This window comes from Ahaetulla prasina, chromosome 2, assembly GCF_028640845.1.
Source record: "Ahaetulla prasina isolate Xishuangbanna chromosome 2, ASM2864084v1, whole genome shotgun sequence".
In the NCBI taxonomy this organism is placed as follows: domain Eukaryota; kingdom Metazoa; phylum Chordata; class Lepidosauria; order Squamata; family Colubridae; genus Ahaetulla; species Ahaetulla prasina.
Window position 1 is genome coordinate 156,114,547 of NC_080540.1, and position 26,956 is coordinate 156,141,502.

Genomic DNA, 26,956 nt, shown 5'->3' on the forward strand with positions numbered 1-26,956 from the left:
CTTCAAGGTGCGCTCTCGGATCTGGAGAGCCGGAGGCATCGGCTGCAGTCATGGGCGCTCTCCGGATCGTGACAGGAGCGCTGCAGCCCCGGCGCCACTGGAAAAGGGGGTCGTCGGGACACGGTTTGGAGCTGGTCCTTCCCGTGGCTTTGGGCAGAGCCCCCTACTCCGCCGGAGGGAGAGAGGCGGTGATGAATGGCCGTCACCAGCAGCCGCAGCCGCAGCCGCCTAAACAGCGCCTCATTGACCAGTAAGGGCTATCGCTTGTCACGCTGTAGTTTGGGGGAATCTTAAATTGGGGTGTGTGTGTCTGGCCGTTCCCAATGGCGAAATGGGCAAGATGGCTTTACTCCCAGCCCCTTGGAGTGCAGCACCTTCTTTGTAGTGTGGCCAACTTTCCCCATGTGATAGATCCAGAGGGTGTGTGAGCCCAGACTTTTTTTTTTTTCCCCACATTGGCACCCAGGGACAAATTCAGCTTTCCTGCTACAGGTAGTCCTCCGCTTGTAACATTTGGCTTAGGGACGGTTCAAAGTTTACAAGGGCCCTGAAAAAAGTGGCCTGTTGTGACCTTTTTTTCACAGTTACCACCTTTGCAGCATCCCCAATGGTTATGTGATCAAAATTCAGATGCTTGGCCACTGGTTCATGCTTATGACCGTCGTTGAGTTATGGGGTCATGCTATCGATCACCTTTTGTGGCTTTCTGACTATAAAAAGTCGATGGGGAATCCAGATTCACTTAACAACTGGGTGACTAACTTATCAGCTGCAATGATTCACTTAACCGCCGTGACGAGAAAAGTCGTAAAATGGGACAAAACTCACTTAATAAATGCCTCACTTAACAACATAATTTTGGCCTCAATTGTGATCATAAGTTGAGGACTATCTGTACTCCAGCTTTATTTATTTATTTGTTCAGTCAAATAAATGAAGTAGAGAGGCAAAGGAGGTGGATGGGGTTGAAAAGGAAACTTTGCCCAGAGCAGTGTCAGCCTTTTAATTTGTTTCATTCAGTGATTCTTTTTCCCCCTTTTTTTAAAATACAACTAGAGCTTCACACTGCCTGCGCAGCCACAATCAGAGAGTTTTCAGTCCAAGACCCAAAAGAAACATTAAGGTTTCTGACAAAATTCTTTAAATATACAGAAGTCATTGTCACTGTCTTTTAGTTGGTGCCTATTGATTTTTGGCATTTCATGTTCTATGACATGCTAAGCATCTTTAATTCTGCCAGTCTGTGGGGTAAGAACTGAGGCTGTTCCCAGCAGAAATGCTGGCTGTCATAGAAACATCCCCTCAGCAGCAGAATTACTTTTGATCCAAAATGCAACTATGGAAAAGGAGAAACAAATTGAGCCTTGGTGCTATTTTATGATCTAAAATATATCAGGCATAGTTAATACTTTGGGGGAATTTTTTCCAGAGCATAAAATCTACACCAAGTACTAAATGATGGTGATTGTGTTTCTGTAGGATGCATGATGGTAATTTGACACTGTAGGTTAAAACATAGAAATACGTATTTTACTTTTGAATGCATTTTTCTAACACTCAAGTAACATTTGAAGCTGTTGAGAAATATTGTAGGTTTTTTTTAACATAATCTTTCTTTTGCCTTTTGTGCAAGACTGTTATTCTTGATATTTTGTCTTCTTTTTTTCATATTTGATGTGCAGCTACCTGAATGTATATTGATTAATGTTCATTGTATCAATATTACAGTGACATGTTTCTTTCCTTGTTAGAAACCATGCATTTCTGAAAATAATTTTAAATAGGCTTTTTTGTTTTAAATTCATTTTAAACTCATCTAGAAATTATTTTTCCTTCCGACTAATTTTAAATAATAAGTAATAAAATAATAGCATTGGAACATAATGAATTATTACCATTGTACAATTTATATCTCAACTATCTCTAAGGCTTAATTAGTTCTTCTTTTCTTCTTTTCCCCTGATTCTTGCATATTTTTGTATATTAAATAAGATGCTGGAACTGAATAAGTAATAATAATTACTTTATAAGTAATGATCAAATTTACTATACCAAATACTTGCCAGAAATAAATTAATAAAGATGGAGAAGATAAAAACAACAGGCCTTGTCACTTAGTACCAAAGAATTATTAAACATGAATTTGAATGGCGTATAATGGATATTTTAGGAATAAAAAAATACAGGGATATTTTTGAATCCATCTTTATGTCTAAAAAGCAAAAGCCAGTTTAGAGTTTTGTAGGTAGATGTTAAACTCCATGGGAAACAAAAAGACTTAGATTTTTAAAAAAATTATCTTTATTGTTTGTATAGCAATACAACAGAATATTAAAGGCATAGCACAGTAATTTTTCTGCACTCCTTATATCTAGTGTAATTAAGGCAGAATTATTCTCTTTCTAATCCTTCCTTGGGATTCAAGAATCTTTTCTGTGCCAGCCCTCCTTCTTCCTTTAACTATCTTGTTGTCTGTTCTGTGTTCCCATGGCCCATGACAATAGAGAGAATGGACGCTAAATGGTTAGACTGGGAGAGTTACCTCAGTATTATTACACAGAAAATTCTGATGATGAGGCATTTTAATATTTGGAACAGCATAAACTCCCAGAATTCCTGAATCAGAAGTAGCCTACTTCTTTTAGTTAACTTTGACCCCATGAAGTTTCAGATGTTTATCAAACCTCAAACGTTCATTATATAGAATAGAATAGAATAGAATTTTTATTGGCCAAGTGTGATTGGACACACAAGGAATTTGTCTTGGTGCATATGCTCTCAGTGTACATAAAAGAAAAGATACGTTCATCAAGGTACAACATTTACAACACAATTGATGGTCAATATGAAAATAATGTAATAAATACTACTTTAATTATATTAACAAATAACAACATCGATCCCTTGTACAGTCCCATCAACCCAGCTCTAAACCATCCCTGATGCTGGTGACTCTCCGACTTCAGTGAGGGGAAATCTACTTTTCCTATTGTCTGAGTACTGAGAAGCAGGACCGTAGGAGCTAATGAGGAGAATAAATTGAGTGTGGAATTATGTTTTCCTGTGGGGAAAATGTTTCCTGTCTCTCTTGGTAGTCTCTTTAATTTGCCCATATTCTTTTCTTTTAGGAGATATACTTCTCTTCCCAGGAATTAATTAATTTTGGTATATAGAAGCAGAGACCCCTACAGTAATTCTCCTTTAGGCATGGAAGCTGGCTGGGTGACTTTGGCCAGTCACATTTTGTAAGCCCTAGACTGAGAAATTGAAAAAAAATCTATCAAACCACATTGGCCCACCATGGTAGATTACGATCTATAATCTTCAATGAAGAAGGCTACATATTGCTACGGGATGATGATGATGATGATGAATGGATGATGACGATACATATGTTCCCATCTCTCTCCAGGGACCTCTCAGTGAATGGGATGCTGCCACGTCTCAGTGATCTGCTCTTCTACACAATAGCCGAAGGACAGGAAAGCATCTCTGTTCATAAATTTGCCACTGTAAGATATGCCCTTAGGAATGGCTAGGATTGCTTGGGTGGAAACGTTGGACTGCCATCCTGATTTCTAATACAAATGAACCTTTTCAGTGCAAATTTCCCTTTAAATTGGATGTGAAACCTATAACTTTCCATTAATCTAAGTAATGGATATGTTTTTTTGTTTGTGCATTGCTAATTGCATAAGTACATACATGCAGCTACCCTTTGCTCCTCACGATCGCATGATTGTGTTATATGATTGATAATGCTTTTAAATCACAAATGTTGGTGAATATAAGAGAAAGATTCTGTTTACTAGATAAGCACAGAACAAATATGGTGGACATAGGATAAGAGTATCATATATAGAATTCCTGTGAACCTCAATTATGTATAAATTTATGTGATAAAATGGGTAGAGCTTAAGGATGCGCACAACTCCTGGGTAAAGCCTCCCAAATTCCACACCATCAGAAAATAAAATAGATCTCATGGCTTGAAATGATGGAGCATCCAGTATGACATCAGACATTCTGAGAAAGCCTTTGTGCTGGAAGAATGGAGACATCTTTTGCAAAGAACCTTGTCTGGGATACTACTGTCACAATTTCTACCCCATAGGAAAGAAAGATTACAATAACATCTGCTATTCTAATACTGATAGAAATGGAGTATCTATGGGTACTGTTTTACCTATAATACAATTTATTCTCACAGTTAATTTTTCTGGGCAATATGCATAATTTTTCATTGGAGTTTTCAATTTCCTCTCAGTAGAAATCTGCCCACCCTCTGAAAAACAGCAAGTGAAAGTTTTCCATACATGTAGAAGCATATGCATGCATGTACCAAAGTGTAATTAAGAATTTACTCTTCATACTGCTGAGTTCTAAAGTACTGGGTACCGCATCCAGTTCTAGCAACCCTCATCTTGAGCCGCGGTGACATAGTGATTAGAGTGCAGTACAGCAAGGTACTTCTACTGACTGCCGGTTGCCTGCAATTTGGCAGTTCAAATCTCACCAGGCTCAAGGTTGACTCAACCTTCTATCTTTCCGAGGTGGGTAAAATGAGGACCCAGATTGTTGGGGAAAATAGGCTGACTCTGTAAACTGCTCAAAGAGGGCTGTAAAGCACTGTAAAGCGGTATATAAGTCTAACTGCTATTGCTATCTTGCCGTATATTCATCCATGACTGATTCTTAATTCAGGCCTTACAGCGCACTGGTCTTTGGACCTCAGATCCACGTCTTCGCGACTGCATGAATCTGATGCGGACCGCAACTCAAGGAGCTAGCAGTGGAGGAATGCTGAGTCGAGAACTTTTTCGGAGGTAGGAATTACATTGAAGTGTCCCTGGTGGTATTGTGGCTGTTCCTTTGCAACTGGAGCCCTGAATCTATGTTTGCTTAACAAAGCATATCAGCTTCTGCAGGCAAATTTAGTTTCGTTCAACATGTTACAGACAAATTTTGTTCTCTAAACAATCGCCTTCTAATTCACAGAATTCCTTCTGCTGTCCTAGTCTCACATATTTCCTGTTTGCATCTCTTCCTACTTCGTTATATCTTCTTCCTCTCGTCTCACCACAATTTTTCATAGCCTAAAAAATATGGGTGCTACTTTGGTTAAGCAATATACATGTTACAGTCATTAAATTTGCATGTTTGGGAACAACAAATATGTCATAGGGATAGCTTTAGAATGTTAAAAAATGTCCAATTATTTTGAAAAACCTAAAGTCTTTATTCGGCCATGCTGAATTTCTACTCCATTCCTAATATCTGATTTAATGGTAGCTGCATTCAAGTAACATACTGAATTTTCATGTGGCATTTTTCAATTGGGCTCTTTGTTGGATGAACCCAAACCTGGAAGTTTTGTCAATCACAACATAGTACATTGTGTGAACCCAGATAATTGTGGTCTAGCAAACAAACTACAACTAAGCAAACCATACCACAGTGCAGTATACAATTCAACCAATATATGGGAATGGAAGGTTTATTCTATGTTTTCTTTTTGCTCTGGACTTCCCATGTGGCAGCTAGAAACTGCAGGAGGTTATCTCAAAAAAGAATTATAGAGAAAGATAGGAGAGGAGATAAATCAGTTAGCATTTCAAAACTATAAGCTTTTTAAAAAAAAATTGGCTAACTTGTTAAGTTTAGATGTTCAAAGTACAAGAAAAGAGAAAATATACTTCTGAGTCATTTGGTTGGTATTGTCAAGTCAGCTGCTTTTCTAAGCAAAGAAGTAGAAGATAAAATAGTCATTACAATTTTCATGTCTGCTTGTTCACTGAATAAGACATCTTTCTTCTCCTATATGCCATTCAATATTTCATCTATAATTTTGGCTTTCAGGTGTGTAAGTAGCAATATAGTTCTCTTGACCCAGGCTTTTCGGAAGAAATTTGTCATCCCTGACTTTGAGGACTTTACATCACACGTGGAGCAGATCTTTGAGCATACCAAAGAACTTAGAGAGGGCAAGGTAAAAAGATCTAATTCCTGACTCTAGGGGGTAATGCTCATCTCCATTTCAAAGCCGAAGAGCCAGTGCTGTCCGAAGACGTCTCCGTGGTCATGTGGCCAGCATGACTAAACACCAAAGGCACACGGAACACTGTTACCTTCCCACCAAAGGTGGTCCCTGTTTTTCTACTTGCATTTTTTACGTGCTTTTGAACTGCTAGGTTGGCAGAAGCTGGGACAAGTAACGGGAGCTCACTCCATTATGCGGCACTAGGGATTCGAACCGCTGAACTGCCGACCTTTCGATCAACAAGATCAGCGTCTTAGCCATTGAGCCACCGCATCTCCTTTTTGCACATAGCAGAGGATAAACGATATGACCCCTCTGCTATCTTCCCAAAAAAATCTGTATGGAAATCTCCCCAGTGCTTGGGTAGAATATGAGAGTGGCAAATAAGAAAGCAAAGAGAGTGGCAGGCCAGCCTTAGAATCAGTGAGAGATGTTGTTTTATGCAACCTGCATAGGAAGAGGGAACTTGAGTATCTCCCCTTAAGTACCCTTAACTCTTACTAAAATTCCTGGAAAACCTTTTTCAGTTCTGTTGTAACTTCGAACAGTCACTACAAATGGTTGTAAGTGGAGGGCTATTATCATGGTAAAATAAAACCACAAATGTAGGTGGCAGTCTAGGATTTTTTCCTCTGTTGCTGATTTTGTTCATTAGTGCACTCATCCAGGTTGCTTCTCTGAGTTTCAGTGTAATCCCACTGATCTCACTGGTGTAGAACGGAGGCTGAGGGGAACTTCCACCACTGCCTTCCGTTAGATGGGCTGCAAAGGGTTAATGACTGTTTTCCCTAGGGCTTGTCCCACATCTGAACAATTTCTCTTTCCCTTTATATAGGTAGCAAATTACATTCCACAAATGGTGAGATATAATCCAGATATCTGGGGTGTATCTCTCTGCACAGTGGATGGACAACGGTAGGTATAAAGAACCGAGATGCAAAAAGGGATGGGGGGTGGAACGTTACAGAAGAGGAAAAAAATATTTTCCCCAAAACATCAACTCGGCGAGGTGAGTTGGGCTTAGAAAGAGTGACTGGCTCAAAGTCACCAAACCAGCTTTCCTGCCTGACGGGGACTGAAAACTATCTTGTGGTTTTTAACCTGGCGTTTTAACCATCAGCGCAAACTCAGTGGGATTGTAATACAGGTAGTCCTTGATTTATAATTGGGCCCAACTGGCCCCAACATTTCTGTTCCTAAGTGAGATGTTTGTTAAGTGAGTTTTGCCCCACTTTTCTTGCCCCAGTTAAGTGAATCACTGCAGTTGTTAAGGTACTAAAACAATTGTTAGGTGAATCTGCCTTCCTCATTGACTTTGCTTGTCAGAAGGTTGCAAAAGCTAAATCACATGACACACACACACACACCCCAGGACATTGCAATTATCATTCATATGAACCTGTTGTCGAGCATCCAAATTTTGATCATGGGACCATGAGGGATGCTGCAATGGTTGTAAGTGTGACTAACAGTCATAAGTCACTTTTTTCAGTGCCATTGTAACTTGGAACAGTCACTAAATGAACTGCTGTAAGTCAAGGACTACTTGTATAAGACAAGTTCCAATGTTTTTGGAACAGCATTCCAACCTTTGCACAAGCATTGGGTCACCATGTCTTTGTCACCGAGTACAAGAGGGCTGACATTATTTCTCTCTCCCTCCCCCCCCCATCTCCCTAGGCATTCCATGGGCCACACTAAGACTCCCTTCTGCCTGCAGTCATGTGTCAAGCCCTTAAAATATGCTGTTGCTGTCAGTGAATTGGGCACTGAGAGAGTCCATCAGTATGTGGGCAAGGAGCCCAGTGGGCTGCGTTACGACAAACTCTCTCTCAATGAAGAAGGTGAGTAGTGGAAAGGAGCCCCAGTGTGCTGAGAAACAGGAGACCACCCAAATATGGACCACTCAGACCCTATTTGCACACCCAGTTGTAACACAGGTGCTGTCCTTGGTTAGCCCCTTTGACAACTAAAGGCCTTACTGTGTGAATGAGACCATTCCAGTTGTGATGAAAACATCTGTATACCTCCAATGTGTGAGCCAGGATGCAACTGCTGTTGAAAGATAAGCCAGTTTGCTATGGTGTAATGTGTGTGAAATACTTGTTTTAACCTTCCAGGATGGTAACACTGTACAAGTCCTGGTATACTGAAAAGAGATATGGAAATGCTGGTCATAAATTATCTCTATTTTCCCTATTAATATTCCCATGGAAAGCAAGAAGGAGAACTTTTCCCTGAATCTTTATCTATCCCATTGAAAGTTTTCGTTCAATCCACGTTAAATTCCATGCAAAATTCATAGAACATATGCAAGGGGGAAATGAGAACAGCTAACTATCATCTTATGTTTATTTTTCTAGGTGTTTGATCATTGGGTAGATGTTTAACAGTTCATTGAGATTTGTATATTAAGTGAATGGTACTTAACGAACCTGTGAAAAAATATGCATCCTTCATTAAAGTAATTGTGAATTTTTTTCTTTTTCAGTAAAGCCCCCATAATGGCATATGGGGAGACAATAATTTAAGATCACATGAAAAATGAAAACAATAGTTCTTGTTATACTGTTAATAAGACCACAGCAAGCAATAGCACTAGCAATAGCACTTAGACTTACATACCGCTTTATAGTGTTTTACAGCATTCTCTAACAATTTATAGAATCAACATATTGCCCCCAAAAATCATTTTATCGGCCTCAAAAAGATGGAAAGCTGAGTCAACCTTGAGCCAGTCAGGATCGAACTCCTGGCTGTGGCCAGAGTCAGCTTACAATACTGCATTCTAATCACTGTTTTTCCCCAACTCAAGAGGTCCTGCAGATCAGTGGCTTCTATAGATGCTAAAAAGTTCGACCAAGTTTTCTGGTTGAAACTTGGTCAGTACTGAGTGAGGATTTGGGAATTGTGGTTCCATCTTATTTATTTAAAAATAAATATTTATTTAAAAAAAAATTTATTTAAAAACATTATTATAAATAAAATAAAATAAAATAAATAAATAAATAATTTAAAAACATTAAGAAAGCCTCCCATCTTTCAACCAATTCTGGACAGCTCCCAATGAAAAATTAAAAAACATATAAAATCACTTTCAAAGCTATAACACTCAACTAATTAAAACATTAAAAACAACAAAAACCTGGCACCAATCAGACCTCTTGATGAGAGTATCCTTTTTTTTTTGTTAATTTTAAAATGTAAAATTAATGAATTGTAAAGTGCAGCCCATAAACTGTGCAAGATCACTGCAAGATCTATTTGTCTTCCTGCCATCATAACCCTGCTGAGGTTTAGAAATTCTCTTTTTCTTTTCTTAGATTTATAAGGCTGTCAAACTAGAAAGACTCCAGGCAGCTTTATTTCTCATTTATTTCTGAGGTAACATGACTAAAGTGGAACATGTGGGAAGATAACGGACAACTGTTATTTGGCTAACTTCAACACAAAGAAATGAATGAACATACATTAAATAGCTTTAAATGGTTTTATTAAAGAAGTTAAACTGATTCTATAGCAGGGGTGTCAAACTCAAATCCGCTTAAATCTGGCCCGCAGGGCCGGCCTGGAAATAGCAAAGGACCAGCCTGCGGTGCTCTGGCAGCCAAAACAGGTTGCGGGGGTGGGCTGCATGCCCCCCCCGTACCATTTTCAGCCAGAACTGCCTCCTACAGCACTTTGCTGGCCAAAATGGGATGCGGGGGGGCATATGCACCCTCCCATGCCCCATTTTGGCCAGCAGTGTGCTGCAGGAGACATCGATCCTGTGTCCCCACTGGCCGGCCCATGAAGAAGTACAATGCTGATCCGGCCCTTGAAGAAATCCATTTTGACATCCCTGTTCTATAGTATAGTTCTAGCCAATCATGACTTGCTTACGTAGCACTAAATAGAGTCCTGATCCTGTCTCCCTGACTGATGGGAGGATTTCCAGGACTAAAACTTTCAGCCTTCCTCAGATTTGCCCATCCACTTACACCTCCCAAATCGATGATTCCTCAGTTTCTCTCTAGAACCAGCATCTCCAACCTTGGCCACTTTAAAACTTGTGGACTTCAACTTCCAGAATCCCTCAGCCAGCAAAGCTGGCTGAGGAATTCTGGGAGTTGAAGTCCACAAGTCTTAAAGTGGCCAAGGTTGGAGACCCCTGCTCTAGAATGTAAATAGAAAGCAGGTGCCCTATATGACCATGTTTTGATTGGTAGTTCCACCTCCCAATCAACACAGATTCTATATATTGGGAAGGCCAGTGAGTTAGAGAAACTTTAACTGAGGAGGATGAGGATGCGGAATTCAAAGACTCCTGTTTTAATCCATTCCTTTGCATTCAGGGATTCCACACAACCCTATGGTGAATGCAGGAGCCATTGTGGTGAGCTCTCTTATCAAGGTAAACGTTTCTTCGGCTCTAGTACTGATATTAGACATGGGCTGGAGTCCCCTGACACTGGATACAGTTCAATTTAAAGACATTATCATCTCTGGACTCATTTCACAAATGCTGGAATGTGGTTTGTTTGGTTTTGGCTTAGCATGTAGCTTGAACCCATTAGCTGCTGTCTTTGGTAAACTATGACTTAGCATACTGTGTGAATAGCTCCCATTGCCATATAAGGGGTTTTACATTAGGTGTAAAGTCTATATTGCATTGCACACATTGTCGCTTCGACTTCCCCAACCCTAGAAACAATATTTGGGCTATTACGTAAGGATCAGTTTTGATATTGTCCTACAAAGATGGATTCTGGTTCCAATTTATCTCCAGGGTGAGGGATCACAGAATATTTGGGGTTGTTTGCTGCATTCTAATCATGGTTGCTATTACCAATCGGCTATAACTGTGATGGCGAACCTACGGCACACGTGCCAGAGGTGGCACGCAGCGCCCTCTCTGATGACACATGAGCCGTCATCCCAGTTCAGCTCTGCTGTGCATGCGCACACGCTTCCCACCAGCCAACGGGTCTTCACGTCTCTGCTGTGCACGTGCAGGGTGTGCGTGGGAGGAGGTATGTGTGTATGAGTATGGGCAGGGTATGCGGGGGAGGCACGTGCGCATGAGTGGAGGGGCAGGGTGCATGTAGGGAGCTGCATGCACATGGCTGGGGGGGCAAGGTGCATGTAGGGGGCCGTGCACACATGCGTAGGGAGGTGGGGGCCAGGTTCACATTGCATTTTGGGGGTCCGGGGACACATACGCGTATTTACACGCACACTTTGGGCACTCGGTCTGGAAAAGGTTAGCCATCACTGGGCTATAACATGCTGTTGCTACAATGATCTTCCCAGTATGGTTTTCTTCCTTTGTCAGAATTGCAGCTGTCCTCCTCTCTCACTCTTAGCCAAAGTTGAGGGGTCCCTTGTTTCATAGGGCAGATGCATATGGAGCTGAAGTCTCTTCTCATCTACCCAAAACTCTCTCAAAGCCAAAATATTCCTCCATGTCCTTAAAGTTCTACACAAGATTGGACAGCTGTTCTATCCATTTCAAGAACTGATCTGGGACCCCTGTAGCTATCTTAACTAGACATTTTAAAATGCATTGCTAAACCTATAATATATTTCTAAACTTTCTAACAAATGCTTACATTTGTCCAGATTAAATTGTGTCTCAAAAGACATTTGATTCTTTTCTCTCTTTTTTCTCCTGTCTTCTTCATCAGATGGGCTGCAATAAAGCAGAGAAGTTTGACTACGTGAGTGTGATCTTCATTTCCCTGCTGGAAAACTCCACAGTGCCCTTTCTCAGGGTTGGAGGAGAAATTGATTTTCTGGCAACGCCGGTTGATCGAGTCATTTATCTTGCAGTGCAATCCTGCCATTTGATTTAGTCATTTGTTTAAAAATCTCCTAGAGTATTTACCAATGAAGGGTAAAAAAAAACACATGCAGACCACAAAGGCATGCTTTCTAAATGACAAAGTGGCAAGCAGTATTTTTTAGGACAGGGAAGCTGCGGCCTGCAGGAGCATTCAATTGTCCAGCATCCCTTTTGCAATCCCCATTTTTTTTCAATGAGCTTGTTTTTTTTTCTTATTATTTTGAAGGATGGGTGATAATCAACAAAATGGGTACCGAACTGGTACATGAAATTAAAAATACTGCCATTAGCCATACAAATAAATGACCATCAACAGAAAAAGAAAGAAGGCTTGCGGGAAGACTGGAAAAATCCAGATTGAAATTAAAAAAAGAGCTGGAACATAGAAGTGGTCCCTTCCCGATGCAGTATTTTTTTGTTTCTGTTCTAGGTGGTGGATTATTTGAAGAAGATGGCTGGAAACGAATACGTGGGATTCAGCAATACCACGTAAGCAGTGATGGGATTCAAGTAATTTAACAACCGGTTCTCTGCCCTAATGATTTCTTCCAACAACCAGTTTGCCAAACTGCTAAGAAAGTTAACACCCGGTTCTCCCGAAGGGGTGCGAACTGGCTGAATCCCACCACACATGCATTATGGGGGGAGCTTGCGGTTAGACTGCCTAGCAGTATGTCAGGTTTCATCTGAATGATAGTTCTCCAAATGGAGACATCCAGAGGCTGGGAGAAATGAGGATTTGTGCACATTTCTTTGTAGGTTTCAATCAGAGAAAGAAACAGGAGATCGGAATTATGCCATTGGGTACTATCTCAAAGAAAAAAAGGTAACAAGAGGGTAAAGGGGAAGAGAAACCCTGGGCTTTCTAGCAGATCAGGATAAATGAAGCGTTGTTCGTTGAAAGAAACCCCTCCCACTGCGAAAGATCCATTTTGCCAAGATCTGACCCAACTTTATTGTCTTTGATTCCCTACTTGACAGTGCTTTCCACGTGGTGCAGACATGATGGCGGCTCTTGACTTGTATTTCCAGGTAAATTGCATTTTGAACTGCAGCTGAGCTGGTGTGTTGGGTCCAAAACAACCCTTTTGAGTTTGAGGGAGGCAAAAAAATAATAATAAACCATTTCAGGATGAATCTTTTTTTTTTAAAAGTAAATATTATAAGGCTGGATTGCAGTTTGGTGTGTGTTGCTTTTTTCTCTCCTTCTTCCAAATCTATTCCTCTAGATCAGAGGTGGGGAACTATGTCCCTTTTGTGACTTGTGGACTTCAACTCCTAGAATTCTGGGAGTTGCAGTCCGCAAGTCATAAAGAGGCTATGGTTCCCCACCCCTGCTCTAGATTAATATCCCACAGGCCAATGCCTTTAAACTGCAATATGCTATAATCCCTATCATTCCCAGTTAGTAGATTCTTGGCACTGACAATTTACACTGATGCATATGACAGGCATCAGGTCACAAAGATTGATTTTGGATATTTGGCCAGAACCTTATTGTCAGGGTTCCAACCAATGCCCTAATTAAAACATGAATCTCAAGCTGAGGTTCAAAAGAAATCCAGTTAGGAGTGTCATGTCGGCACAATCTAAGTGAAACCAACTCTGACCACACTTAATTCGTGCCTTGGTTCTGATCCTGTTTCTCCCTCCCTGCCCTAAGGTGTGTCATCAGTCACATTCCCCAACAAAGCAATTTTGCGGGTTGTAGAAGTCACTCCCTCCGGCCACTGTAGATCTCCATGGAGATGTGCTTTGTTTTCACTGAGGTGCAAACTCCTCGATACAGCTGCGAGGCTCAATTCCCCTTCCCCCTGCCTATGGCAACTCGAGGGCAGGTCAGGAAGGCTTTGTGAGTTGATACTCATTTCTGTTCCATTACATGTTACTTTTTCACCTGAAAAGAGTCCTTCACATAATCAGAATTCACATATGCAATCCTTCCATTTTTATTATTTATTTATTTATTATTTACATTTATATACCGCCCTTCTCCCGAAGGATTTTTCAAGAAATATTATATCAGGTGTTTTTTCTGTGCTTGAACCACATTTGTGTATAGACCCTGAAGTTTCACTCCAAGCAGAGGCTAGGAATGATTTCTGGGTTTCTTGCTAAGATGTTATTAAAATTAATTTCTCTCTCTCTCTCTCTTTTTTTACCTTTTTTCCCCCTTATGAAGTTGTGTTCTGTTGAAGTGACTTGTGAGTCTGGAAGTGTCATGGCAGCCACACTTGCCAATGGTGGTATCTGCCCTATCACCGGCGAGTGTATCCTCAGTGATGAAGCCATCCGCAACACCCTCAGCCTCATGCATTCTTGTGGCATGTACGACTTCTCGGGGCAGTTTGCCTTCCATGTAAGTTTCTGCTATGTTTTGGGTGGGGTTGGAAGAAGACACAGGAGTGAGCATCCAGAAAGAGGGTAGGACTATTTTCATGACAGCTGATCTCGGTGGGAATTCTCTTCTAAAGGCCATTCCTATCCATTGAAACGGTCAGGTGAATGAGGCGCTACTGAGCTTCACACGACCAAAGAAATACCATCTGTAGATGGAAATGAAGCGGAAACAACACTTTTGAAAGTTCCTGTACCACGCTGAGGCCTATGCCATGGCTTGCCTCAATTTAACAAAGTGGAGGTAGACCTCTACTTGCAACCATTCATTTAGCGACTGTTCAAAGTTACAACAGCACTGAAAAAAGTGACTTATGACTGTTTTTTACACTTACGACCGTGGCAGCATCCCTGTGGTTTTGTGATCATAATTCGCATGCTTGGTAGCTGGTTCATATTTATGACGATTGCAGTGTCCCATAATCATTATCACCTTTTGAGACCTTCTGACAAGCAAACTCAATGGGAAGCCAGATTCCCTTAACAACTGTGTTACTAACTGAACAACTGCAGTGATTCACATAACAACCGGGACGAGAAAAGTCATAAAATGGGGAGGAAACTCACTTAACAACTGTCTCGCTTAGCAACAGAAATTTGGGGCTCAATTGCAGTCGTAAGTCAAGGACTACTGGTACAGTTGCCTGAGTTCAAATGACATAGTCAACTAAAACCAAATAAGCTACATTATATCATAGTATGAGGTGTGAACTAGATCTAGGAAGGTTGAACCAGCTGCCTCATACTCTATTTGCCTCACACAAATATTCAAGATAATCAGGAGATGGTACAATTTTGTCTAGAGAGGCTTATATCCATGCTGGAGACTTGTGGTTCGGCAGGGGGGAAGACACTTTGCGGCTGTAACGTGCTGAGGCTTGAGATGCTGTAGGATACTTCTTGGCTTATGTTGATCTCAGCTCATTTCTGACAACTGTGCACTGACGTTCTCTGGAAAAATATAGGGCACTTCTTGGATTTATGCAATGCAATCTCCTCTCTTGGGCACTTGTTTCTTGATAGATGTTCTGCAGCATCTATCCACTCTCTTCGGTCATTCTGGCATGGTGTTTTGCAAAGGAGGGACAACCAGAAATGCACCATTTTTAAAAATAGGTGTGCGTGTAGCAGACCAGAATTGTGGTTACAGTACTGGTATACACATCCACTTCTGCTTTCTGAAATGCTTTTCTCTAGTGCTATTTTCCTCCTTCATCTGCATGGTAATAGCCACCAGTTTCATTTTCCCAGCCCAGCATGAAATGTAATTTTGCACCAGGCAAAGCCCAATTTACACCTGCAAAGAGCTTCCAGAATTAATAATACAACTGGAATATAGTGCAAATTGGGTATCTTTGTTTTGCCATTTGCAGCGATCAACTTTTATCTCTTTGTCCCTCAGTTGTACTTACTTGGTTTAACGCTGAATAGAAGGAAGAGTTTTGAGATACTTAAAATGTGATTCGTTGTATCCTTCATGTAATCCCTTTCTCATTACCAGGTCGGTCTTCCTGCCAAATCTGCAGTCTCTGGAGCTATCCTGCTGGTGGTGCCCAATGTTATGGGAGTGATGTGTCTATCGCCCCCTCTGGATAAAGCTGGCAACAGCACGAGAGGAATTGGGTTTTGTCAGGTAAGTTTCATGAAACTACAGACGTGACAGAAGAAGCCTTTTTGAAAGAGTCTGTGAGAACCATGGAGGAAAGGTGATGGAACTGAGTTGATGGATGGGCAGAGGTCTTGTTAATGGGTGGCCAGAGGCAAGCCACTCTCCCAGTCTCTGTTTCTTATGAGTGATACTATAATAAAGATAGAAATGAAAAGAGCTCTTCATATTAAATGAAGGGTAATTGGGGGGGAAAATGACAACATAATTGATGTACTTCTGATATTTATGGGCTATATTTTATGTCATAACCATGAAAACATATCGAGAAAGTACAAATAGTTTTATCACGAAGCACATGAACAGCTGAAGTCCCCCACTTTTTAATGCCAAATTTTGAAATTCTTGATTATATTGGTATTGATAATCAAGCTGATGTTGATTCTTAGTAATTACATAATAAAAATTCTCCAAGATGATCTGTCCCCAACATGGCCCTTCAGGCTTCCAGTAATGCATTAATGGCTGCTGAAATACAATCCATCAGCCTTGCTACTGGTTGAATTTTCTTTTTTCTTTTCTTCCACTTTTTCCAGCATCCTGGATTTCTCAAGGGGCTAAGTCTTTGCATAACAAATCCAAAAATATGATAATTTGAGTCTCAGATCAGAATTCCGGATTGATTTGTCCATTTGTTTGTTGGTTATCCATGGTATTCTCAGGAAGCTTCTCTAACACCTATATTCAAAAGTGTCAATATTCTATCCTGCTTCTTCAAAGTTTGACTTTTGCTTCTCTAGACTGTCTCAGGGAAAAGAATATCATGCATGTTTGTGATATTTATAGATAGCCACATTGCTGTATCTGAAATTAAAGCCTTTACCAAGGCTTTAATTTTTCTTCTAGCAAATACGAGTTTGTGACTTATTTTTTGATTGGTAGTTCCTTTACTGCAGTCCGTCCTAAAAGACAGAAGTCTTCAGTTAGTATGAAGGTTGGTTGCTGTGCTTAGTAATAGTTTATACTTATAATCCAATTTTCTCCATACCCCTTGAGTTTCATTGTCAGCCATCAGAGCAGGGTCATCAACATAGTGCAGTTTACTGAGGTTTTTTTCTTCAACTTTTAGAACCACTCTCATCTTCTTCCAATCCAGCCTCCTTTACTGTACATTAAGTATATAGGGTGAGCCCGACTAATTAAGTATATAACTGTACATTGGATGAGCTGTTTGATATGATTGTAAAAATAAAACTTTTTTATGAAAAAAAAAAGTATATAGGGTGAATACGGAGCAGAGAATCTATAGCCTTGTTCCATTTCTGTATCAATCTGGAGCCAGTCTGTTTTGCTATATTCTGTCAGGATTGTGGCTTTCTGTTTTGTATATAATTTCACATGAGGTTATGGATGATTTGGGATTCCATTTTCCTAAGGATATTACTTAGGAAAATAATTTAAATAGACTTTTTGTAGTCAACAAAGCATGAGCTAAAAGCCAGTTTGGTCTGCTGGTTAAGATATCAGGATAGAAATCAGGAGATTGTGAGTTCTAGTTCTGCTGGGTAATGTTGGGACAGGCATTCTCTCTCACCCAACCCACCTCACAGGGTTGTTGTTGTGAGGAAAATAGGGTGAGGAAGGAGTATCAACTATGTTCACCCCTTGAATTATTTATTAGAAAAATAAAAGTGGCATATAAATAAAAAATAAATAAAATAATTTGTTCTTTCTGATGTGCTTTGGATGTTTAGATTTTCCAGTGTGTCTCAGCGGGATTGCCTCTTGATTCTCGGCTTCTTCTAAAATGAATCTGAACATCTGGTATTTCCCTTTTCACAAGGGGCTCCAATCTGCATTGGATGATCCTGAACGTTATTGTTTGGCATATGGAGTTAAGGATACTGGGCAATTGTTTGCACATTTTACGAAGTCTTCTTTCTTTGATATTGATGCTAGAAGATTGGATCAGTTGGCCAGGGTCTTGTACTTCAGATTTGCTGGCTTGGTTTGATCAGAGCCAAACTAGAACTGATTGTTTTTCTGTTGTTCGCCAGATATCTGTAGCCATTTTATCAATTCCTATTGTCTTTGGACTTGGTAATGACCAGAGTGCTGATCTGACTTCATCTTCTAATGTAGAGATTTTTGTAAGTAGGGAATATCTTCTAACACAATGATTCTTAAACCGATTAACCTAATTACCCCTTTTCTTGGTCTCAAATGTCATTACCCTCACACACACACACACACACACACAAATCCCCAGATTGTTGTTTTACATCAGCATTTTGCAGCAGGAGTTCCAAACTGGAACATCAAGTCATTAACAAGCAACTACAAATTGTTTCATTACTCCCAGGATATGTTCAAATTAGCCTCTTGGAGGAAAATGCCCAGAGTTTAAGAACCACTGTTCTGTGGCATCTTGGATGCTGGTGTTGCTTCCATCTTCTTTGAACCAATTACTAAAAAGCATTATACAGTTTATTTTATAACTTTTTATTTATTCTTTTTTGAATAAATTCAAAAAATTTAAATTAAAAAAATTATTCTTGTCTTTTGACTGTTATTTCTTCAGGAATTGGTGTCCCTCTTTAATTTTCACAACTATGACAACTTGCTGCATTGTACCCGCAAGATGGACCCACGCCGTGAAGGAGATGAAGTTAGGGTAAGAGACCAAGGGCCCTTGTATTGGAAAGATACTAGAGTTTTAAGTGGACTAGAGTGGAAGAGAAATTCAGAGGACTTAAGAGGGTTGGAATAGAATAGCAGAGGCAGGTGAATGGCCCAGATGCATAAAGTGAGATTTTATCAAGAAACTGATGCACCTGAAGTCCTAGAGATCACAGAATAAGGATTGCTCTGAGCTGTGATGGAACAGTGGTTAGAATGCAGTACTGCAGGCTATTTCTGCTAACTGCCAGGAGTTCAATTCTCACTGGCTCAAGGTTGACTCAGCCTTCCATCCTTCCGAGGTTGGTAAAATGAGGATCCAGACTGTTGGGGACAATAGGCTGACTCTGTAAACCGCTTAGAGAGGGCTGGAAAGCACTGTAGATAAGTTTAAGTGCTATTGCTATTGCCAACCTAGAGAGGTGAGGTTCTCAGTTCAGGAGGACTGTACAGATATTAAAAACCTGGGAGATCTTTGCCTTCTTGGTTTCAAGAATTCATTTATCCATCCATCCATCCATCCAATATGACCACCCACTCTGGATCTCATGTAGCTCTGATTTGCAACCCTTTCCTGTGCTCTTGCTGCTACAAATAAGCTGAAGACGTGGAATTGCAGGGATGCCTTTCTATCCCCAATTCAGTCATACAAACAGTCATGTATACAAGAAAACTGTGAGGAAACAACAACCAGCATTGCCTGCAATGAAGATGTCTTTCTCCATGCTAGTCAACTAGAAGCTTCTTTTAGCTACATTCTGTGGAAGATTTTTGTTTTGGGATATATATTTGGAATATTTCATTATGAGAGTTTTTAAAAGCCTCCAAAATCATGAAGATGAGTTACATTAAGCCAGAGGCGCTCAATATACTTCATATTTTTTTCAGAACAAGACTGTTGTGAATCTGCTGTTTGCTGCTCACAGCGGAGATATCTCTGCTCTTCGGAGGTATAACTTTACTTATCCAGGGAAAGATGGTGCTGAAGAGAGATCTTGAATGTAAGTGAAATTTCCTTCCATGGCATTTACCTCTGTCCTCTTGGCTTTCTTCTAGGTTTGCCCTGTCAGCTATGGACATGGAACAGAAAGACTATGACTCGCGTACGGCCTTGCATGTTGCTGCAGCTGAAGGTATCATATTCAGGATCTGCCATGTGTCGTGTCCCACTCCTCCGCTGACGGCCGGGTCAGGGAAATCCGAATCAGGCGTGCCTCTGCAGCTCTGCCAAAGTCCTAGCAAAGTCCTCAGGGCAGGCAGGAGACCAGAAAGTGACTTCAGCAAGATATGTTTAGACTTTGCCTGACTCAGAAAATGCCAGAAAGCAGGTCCTTTATATAGGCCATGGGGTGTGGCTCCATGACTCAGCACTTATCCAGGCCTGCCCCTCCCTTCCTTCTGACGCCGCCGCCTATCAATTCTTCTGAAGCGAGGGTCACTCCAGTCGGCAGCTGTTGGTAATTGACCTCCCTCAGGCTCACATGCTGTGGGGGAGGGGGAGGGGTCTAGTTGCTCCGTTTGCCTGGGCATGGAGCCAGGGCTGGGGCCGGGAGGCATACTAGGACATTCCTCAGCGTTCGGAAGCAGATAAGAAGGCCCAGGCTGCGGTGAGAGCGGGCAAGACACAACACCATGATTTGTAGGCATCTGCTCTATATCCACACTTGCACTTGCAGGCTTGCATGGTTTAACCCAGGGATTCCCCAACTCCCCGATCTGTGGACCGGCACTGGGCTGCGGCATGCCAGAAACCGGGCTGGGCAAACAAGCAAAGCCCCATCCGTGGGATGCAGGCAGTATGCGAAAGCATGTCCCCTCCTGTCCATGGAAAAATCTCTCTCCACAGAACCGGTCCCTGGTGCCCAAAAGGTTGGGGGCCACTGGTTTAAACCGCGGTGTGGCTCAGGCTGTAAGAAGCCTGTTATTAAAACACAGCTGCCTGCAATTACTGCAGGTTCGAGTCCCACCAGGCCCAAGGTTGACTCAGCCTTCCATCCTTTATAAGGTAGGTAAAATGAGGACCCAGATTGTTGGGGGGGCAATAAGTTGACTTTGTAAATATACAAATAGAATGAGACTATTGCCTTACACACTGTAAGCCGCCCTGAGTCTTCGGAGAAGGGCGGGATATAAATGTAAACAAAAAAAACAACAACCATATACCAGACCTTTTGCAATTGGTGCTTCACTGGGGCTCACCTCTAACAAAATTGGGGAAGGGGAGTTGTGAAGGGAAAGCAATGCTCTCATTCAGATACAGTAAGTTCAATATAATATTGATCCATCACCATTAGTCAGTGTGCACTTTAAAACAATAAGCCATCATAAAAAAAACAATGTATTGGATCTGAGGGAAGATTCTGTATAAAAAGTATCAGTAAAAGGTGAAAAGTGTTTAGCGCACAGTAAATACAATACTGCCATTGGAGGGAATTCTATCCATTTATGAATTTTCCTACATTTAGATCTCTCTAAAAATCCATAGCAATTTCAGGTGTAAAGATAGGAAATTCTTACTTACCTCTTCGAAATCTTGGTGCGTCTTATAGTCCAAAAAATATTGTATATATTTCTGTCTCCAGGCTGGAGAAATTTTTACCAAACACTGATACATAGGCTGTCCTCGACTTACAGCGGTTCATTTAGTGACTGTTCAAAGTTATGATGATACTGAATAATTTTTCAGTTATGACTGTTACAGCATCCCCATAATCATGTGATCAAAATTTGGGTGTTTGGCAACTGATTTATATTTATGATCATTGCTGTGTCCCCAGATTAAGTGATCCCCTTTTGCAACCTTCTCACAAGCAAAGTCAAGCCAGGTCCATTTAACAACCGGGTTACTAACTTATCCACTGCAGTGGTTCACTTAACAACTGTGGCAAGAAAAGACGTAAAATGGGGCAGAATTCATTTAACAAATGTTTCACTTAACAACAAAAATGTTGGGCTCAATTGTGGTCGTAAGTTGAAGACTACCTGTATTAAATGGATAATTTTTTAACAGTTTTAAAAGTAAAGGTGTAAATAAATCATGCTGCCTCAGCTCCAAAAATTTTTTAAAAAATCACTCTTACAGCGAGCATGGAACCTCTAAGTGCCTATGGAGATTCTCAGTCATCCAGGTCATGACTGTCCCAAAGGTGCTTTTTTCAAGAGGCAACTGGACTGTCTGGTTTTTCTTTGAAGACATTTCACTTCTCATCCAAGAAGCTTCTTCAGCTCTGACCTGGCTTTTCCTAAAGCTGGAGAAGCTTCTTGGATGAGAAGCAAAACGTCGTCAAAGAAAAACCAGAAAGTCCAGTTGCTTCTTGAAAAAAAGCACCTTTGGGACATGGGACCTCTAACTGCACAATCACAATAATTTCCCCAAAGTACATTTCCTAAGAGATGGTGTAAGCATTCTGTATCAGAATAACTCTTGATTTGTCAATTCTCCTGATCTGCGTTGCTGAACACCAAGAGATTCTTTAGAAATCTGCAGCCTGCAATGAGAGCGTACATAGCTAAACAGAAACAAACTTTTCCATCCTTGAAATGTCTGCTCTGACTTTCTTGGTAGCCCCCATTCTGCAGTTCTGCACCTTGAAGAACTCCATAGACTAGGTTACATGTTGTACGATGTGTGGGGAATGGTTCAAAAGCTCATCTTTGGAAAGAGAGAGGAAGAAACACTTTTTTAAATTGTTCCGGTTGTATGATTCTCCACAGGACACCTGGAGGTTGTGAAGTTTCTGATGGAGGCCTGCAGAGTCAATCCTTTTGTCAAGGACAGGTGAGGAACAAATGGGCTGACAATTACAGATTCAAGATCTTGCTTTTTACGTACAGAATTATAAAATCTTAGACCCAGCTTCTCCTTATGCTAGACAGGGACCATATTCAGCATAAGGAACTGCTTCCAACAGCAGCTGCCTATAATACGTTTCCCCTTTCTCTGTCTAGAACTCCTTGATCAGGTTTATTTATTTATTTATTTATTATTTAGATTTTTATACCGCCCTTCTCCCAAAGGACTCAGGGCGGTGTACAGCCAGATTAAAAAACAGTACAATATACAAAATAAAACAAAATTAAAATAACATATTCTATAAATGGCCGAAAATTTAAAACCGTCAAATTTGACCCATAAAATTCATAAAAATACCCCAATTAAAATTATTAAAATTCAAAAAGTTTAAAAAATTAAGCCAGTCCCGCTTGGATAAACAAGTGTGTTTTTAATTCACGGTGAAAGGTCCGAAGGTCAGGTAATTGACGCAAACCAGGGGGAAGTTCGTTACAGAGGGTAGGTGCTCCAACAGAGAAAGTTCTTCCCCTGGGGGCCGCCAGCCGACATTGCTTGGCGGACGGCACCCTGAGAAGACCCTCTCTGTGAGCGTACGGGTCGGTGGGAGGCATAAGGTAACAGCAGGCGGTCCCGTAAGTACCCGGGCCCTAAGCCATGGAGCACTTTAAAGGTGGTAACCAACACCTTGAAGCGCACCCGAAAGACCACAGGTAGCCAGTGCAGACTGCGCAGGAGCAGTGTTACATGGGAGCAACGTGTGGCTCCCTCAATCACCCGCGCAGCTGCATTCTGAACTAACTGAAGCCTCCGAGTGCACTTCAGGGGTAGCCCCATGTAGAGAGCATTGCAATAATCCAGACGAAAAGTGACAAGAGCGTGAGAGACCATGCATAAGGCATCCCGGTCAAGGAAGGGGCGCAACTGGCGAACCAGGCGGACCTGGTAAAAAGCTCTCCTGGAGACGGCCGCCAAATGGTCTTCAAACGACAGCCGTCCATCCAGAACGCCCAAGTTGCGCACCCTTTCTGTTGGGGCCAATGACTCGCCCCCAAGAGTCAGCTGCGGTTGCAGCTGACTGTACCGGGGTGCCGGCATCCACAGCCACTCCGTCTTGGAGGGTACAGTTTCTTGTTCTTGTTACTTAAGAAGCTTGCATACCCATAACTTATTTTAGGGCTGGTTGGCCTCTGTTGGAACAGAACTGTGAACATAATAAAGTTTAGTCTCATGCAATGTGACTATCGTGACATCTGCGCATACCTAAAGGCCTCAACTGTAATTTAGCTTCTCTCTCCTTTCATTGTGAGAAAAGGATGCATTATAGTTGATGATCCAGAGTAGAAAGAAGGTTCATATATTGCTAAATTTAGGTCTAATTTGTTGTTTCAATTTATCATGCTCTGTTAATTCAGAGTTGGAGGTTGACAAGTCTCTTATTATATTTTTCCCCAGTACATTAGGAACTGCCATAACAGTACTAAAACTGTCAGATTCCCTGTGTCAATAAGGTGTGCCATAACTTTGGGGAAATGTTATCACCTGGCATATCGTGCTTTTGGGAGAAAGATTTTCATTGAACGTTGATGGCCTAAGAACTTACATTCCCCTACCTACCGGTAGTGCATGCAATATGATTTAATACTCCTGAAACGAAAAGCCCTACTTGTTTTAATAGTAATCTTTATTTTGTGACATAGTATAAAATAATCTAGTAATCTTTGTAACATAGTACTTGGGGGGAGGCATATAAATTGTCCTAATTTTAAGCCAATATGGAACCTGGTACACAAAAATTTACCTTTTAATCTGCTTAGTTGAAAAAGAGGCAATTCAAGCTTTCGGTTGTTCCTCAGCACCTTGAACAGTCTTCTTGATTCTGGCATCTTCAGCATATGTTGGGAAATATAGTTCCTAGGGTTTTTAATCATTATGGCCTTTGCTTAGAAATTACAAGAGTTATAGCCTCAACCCATTAGAGGCCATCAGGCTGAGAAAAGCTGCTTTCAATAGACAGCGATTACAGTATACAAATCTTCACAGTGTTGCCTTCTTTGCAGATGGGGAAACATTGCCTTGGATGATGCCATCCAGTTTCATCACCTGGAAGTGGTGAAACTGCTCAAGGATTATCAAGAAAGCTACATATTAGGTTCCACGCAGGCCAAGGAAGCAGCCGAGGATCTCTCCAAGGAGAATTTGGAAAGTATGGTGTGAGAATGGTAGTTTTTATAATTGCTTTGTTAAGCCCTGCTAAGGACTTGAACAAGAAGAGAGAATGTATAGAGAAACTACATTCTCTTCATTCCAAACTACTCCATCCGGTTGAGCGATGCAGAATTGTATTTTTCCATAACTGTCTTGTGCAAGAGACTCTCTCTGGTGAACCTTATATGAAAGTTCAGTACTTTGACAGCACCAGTAAAATTTATAAAAATCCCCAGGAACTGAGTTAGTAACTTTTGGTGAGAAACAAATTTTAGCTGCAGAAAAAAGGAGAAAAAGAATGTTCAACTGCCATTTTTGGGCCGCCTGATAAAATCCAAAGTAGCTATCGCTATAAACGCTGAACTTATTTAAGGAAAAAGGGTTTAATTCCTATTTCCTTCAATTTTGTAACTTAATGAAGCCTCCACAATGAATATTTTCATTTCCTCCACTATGAATCTATTCTCTCTCTTGTCCAACCATTCCCCCAATAGCTATTTAAGCAAGAAGGGAAAACATACTTGTCTCTAATGTTTTTAAGGAATTCTTGACTTTTGTCTGTCCCCACCTTCAAAAATAGTCAACCATTCCTGCTATTACAGCTTACATTCCCTTTCCTACACCCGCACCATCTAGAAAGGTTGCAGAGCTATCTCATTATACAGTTGTGCCACTGGAGGGTGTGGAGATATGACTTTTAGGGAACTGATTTTTAAAGTCCAGTAGCTGATGACCAAATTAGAAATTTAGTGCATCTATTCTGCTTCTTGTTTCCATTAAAAAAAAAAAAGCATGATGCCAAATTTTGGTTGTGTGATTTGATAGAATGGTGGAGGCTACAAAAAGGGGATGCAGTCTATGCATTTCCCAGGTCTGCCTTGCTTGCTAGAAGCCATACCATATATTCTGCACGTGGGAGCAAAACTTTTCAGTATAACACTGCACAACTTCTTTTAATTTAGTACTCTCATTGTGGCATTTTAGAAATGAATTTGCAGCGATGTAAGGCATATGCAGCAGAAAGATACAGGTAGTCCTTGGGTTATGTTTACCTGACGTTCAAAGTTATAAGGCACTGAAAAAAGTAATTTGTGACCATTGCAGCATGCCCATGATTACGTGATCAAAATTGAGATGGTTGGCAACTCAACTGACTCAACAGATTTATGATGGTTGCTGTGTCCCAGGGTCATGCAATCACTTTTTGCTACTTTCTGATAAGCAAAGACAATGGGGAAGCCAGATTCACACAACCATGTTATTAACAACTGCAGTGATTCACTTAAACTGTGTGGCAAGAAAGGTCATAAAATGGGGCAAAATCCACTTAACAACTATCTCGCTTAGCCAACATAAATTTTGGGCTCAATTGTGGTTGTAAGTCGAGGACTATCTGTACACATTTATCTCAAGCAATTGAGATAAATTTAACATTGGCGTGTAAAAGAGATAATAAATTGGTAAAGATGTTAATATTTTTAAATCAAGAAGGCACGGTTAATAAGTCTTGCCCTAGCTTTTAAGGAAAGTTCAAGGGTTTGAGGAGGAAATTAACTTGCAGGGTCTAAGTAACAAGCAGTAGGGAGTTTTCAAGTCTCCAATCTCTTCAACATTTGAATACTGAAAATGTTACATGCACAAACATCTCTCAGACTAACAACAAAATAGTCCAGTTGCAATGCTTCAACCAGACAACTTTCAGACAACCTTCAGACAACGCTACCTGGATAATTGAATTTTTTTTATCAACATGTTACATGCAGTTACAACATGACTGCTATGATACTTGCAGCCACTCACAACCTCCATTTCGAGAAAGCCAAACTCAAGAAGCTAAAAATTATTTACACAAGCACCAGAATGGAAAGCAAAAATGGGGAAATAGCATATCTACACGGTTGCTCTCTCTTATTCTGGGGTCACTTCTTCAAACACTTGTTCACACTCCAGTCATTTCTCTCCTCTCCAAAAAATTAATCACAGGTATGGGGAAAGATACTTCCAGGTTCAGTCATTACCCCCATATATAGAAAACTACTGCCCAATCCTAAGCATGTTTATTACCACACAGGAAGTAAGTCCGGCTTGAGGGCTAATATGTGCAATCTTGCAATGTCCTTCTAACGTGGCATAAGGCATTTCATCAGCTGCTTGAAATGGCACTATCGTTTTTCCTGCACCTCTCTTTTCAGCAGCTATTCTACTGCTCCAATAAAAGTGTTCAGCTATTTTGGAATAGAATGGCAAAATACCTGTCATAAGTCAGTCATTGTGGAACAGGAAAAACTGAAACCTTGAAGCAGTACAATGCTATGTTTCAATGTTGCTGCCAACAAGATTGGTAGTCTACTTTATCCATGTAGATTTTTTAACTACAGTGTGCATTTGTATCACAAGATTTCCAAACAGTGG

General features: G+C 40.8%; 1 protein-coding gene across 1 annotated transcript; it reads left to right on the forward strand.

Annotated features, from left to right (window-relative positions):
- On the forward strand, positions 1–26,845 carry GLS2 (glutaminase 2). Its single transcript, XM_058170615.1, has 18 exons — positions 1–250; positions 3,413–3,512; positions 4,705–4,826; positions 5,860–5,989; positions 6,876–6,955; positions 7,721–7,884; positions 10,375–10,433; positions 11,707–11,739; positions 12,295–12,353; positions 12,624–12,690; positions 12,846–12,896; positions 14,047–14,223; positions 15,763–15,894; positions 18,449–18,541; positions 19,435–19,496; positions 19,603–19,679; positions 22,261–22,324; positions 24,397–26,845. Exons 1-18 carry the CDS (start codon positions 51–53, stop codon positions 24,551–24,553), a joined length of 1,827 nt encoding a protein of 608 aa, XP_058026598.1. The 5' UTR covers positions 1–50; the 3' UTR covers positions 24,554–26,845.
- The last annotated feature ends 111 nt before the right edge of the window (positions 26,846–26,956 follow it).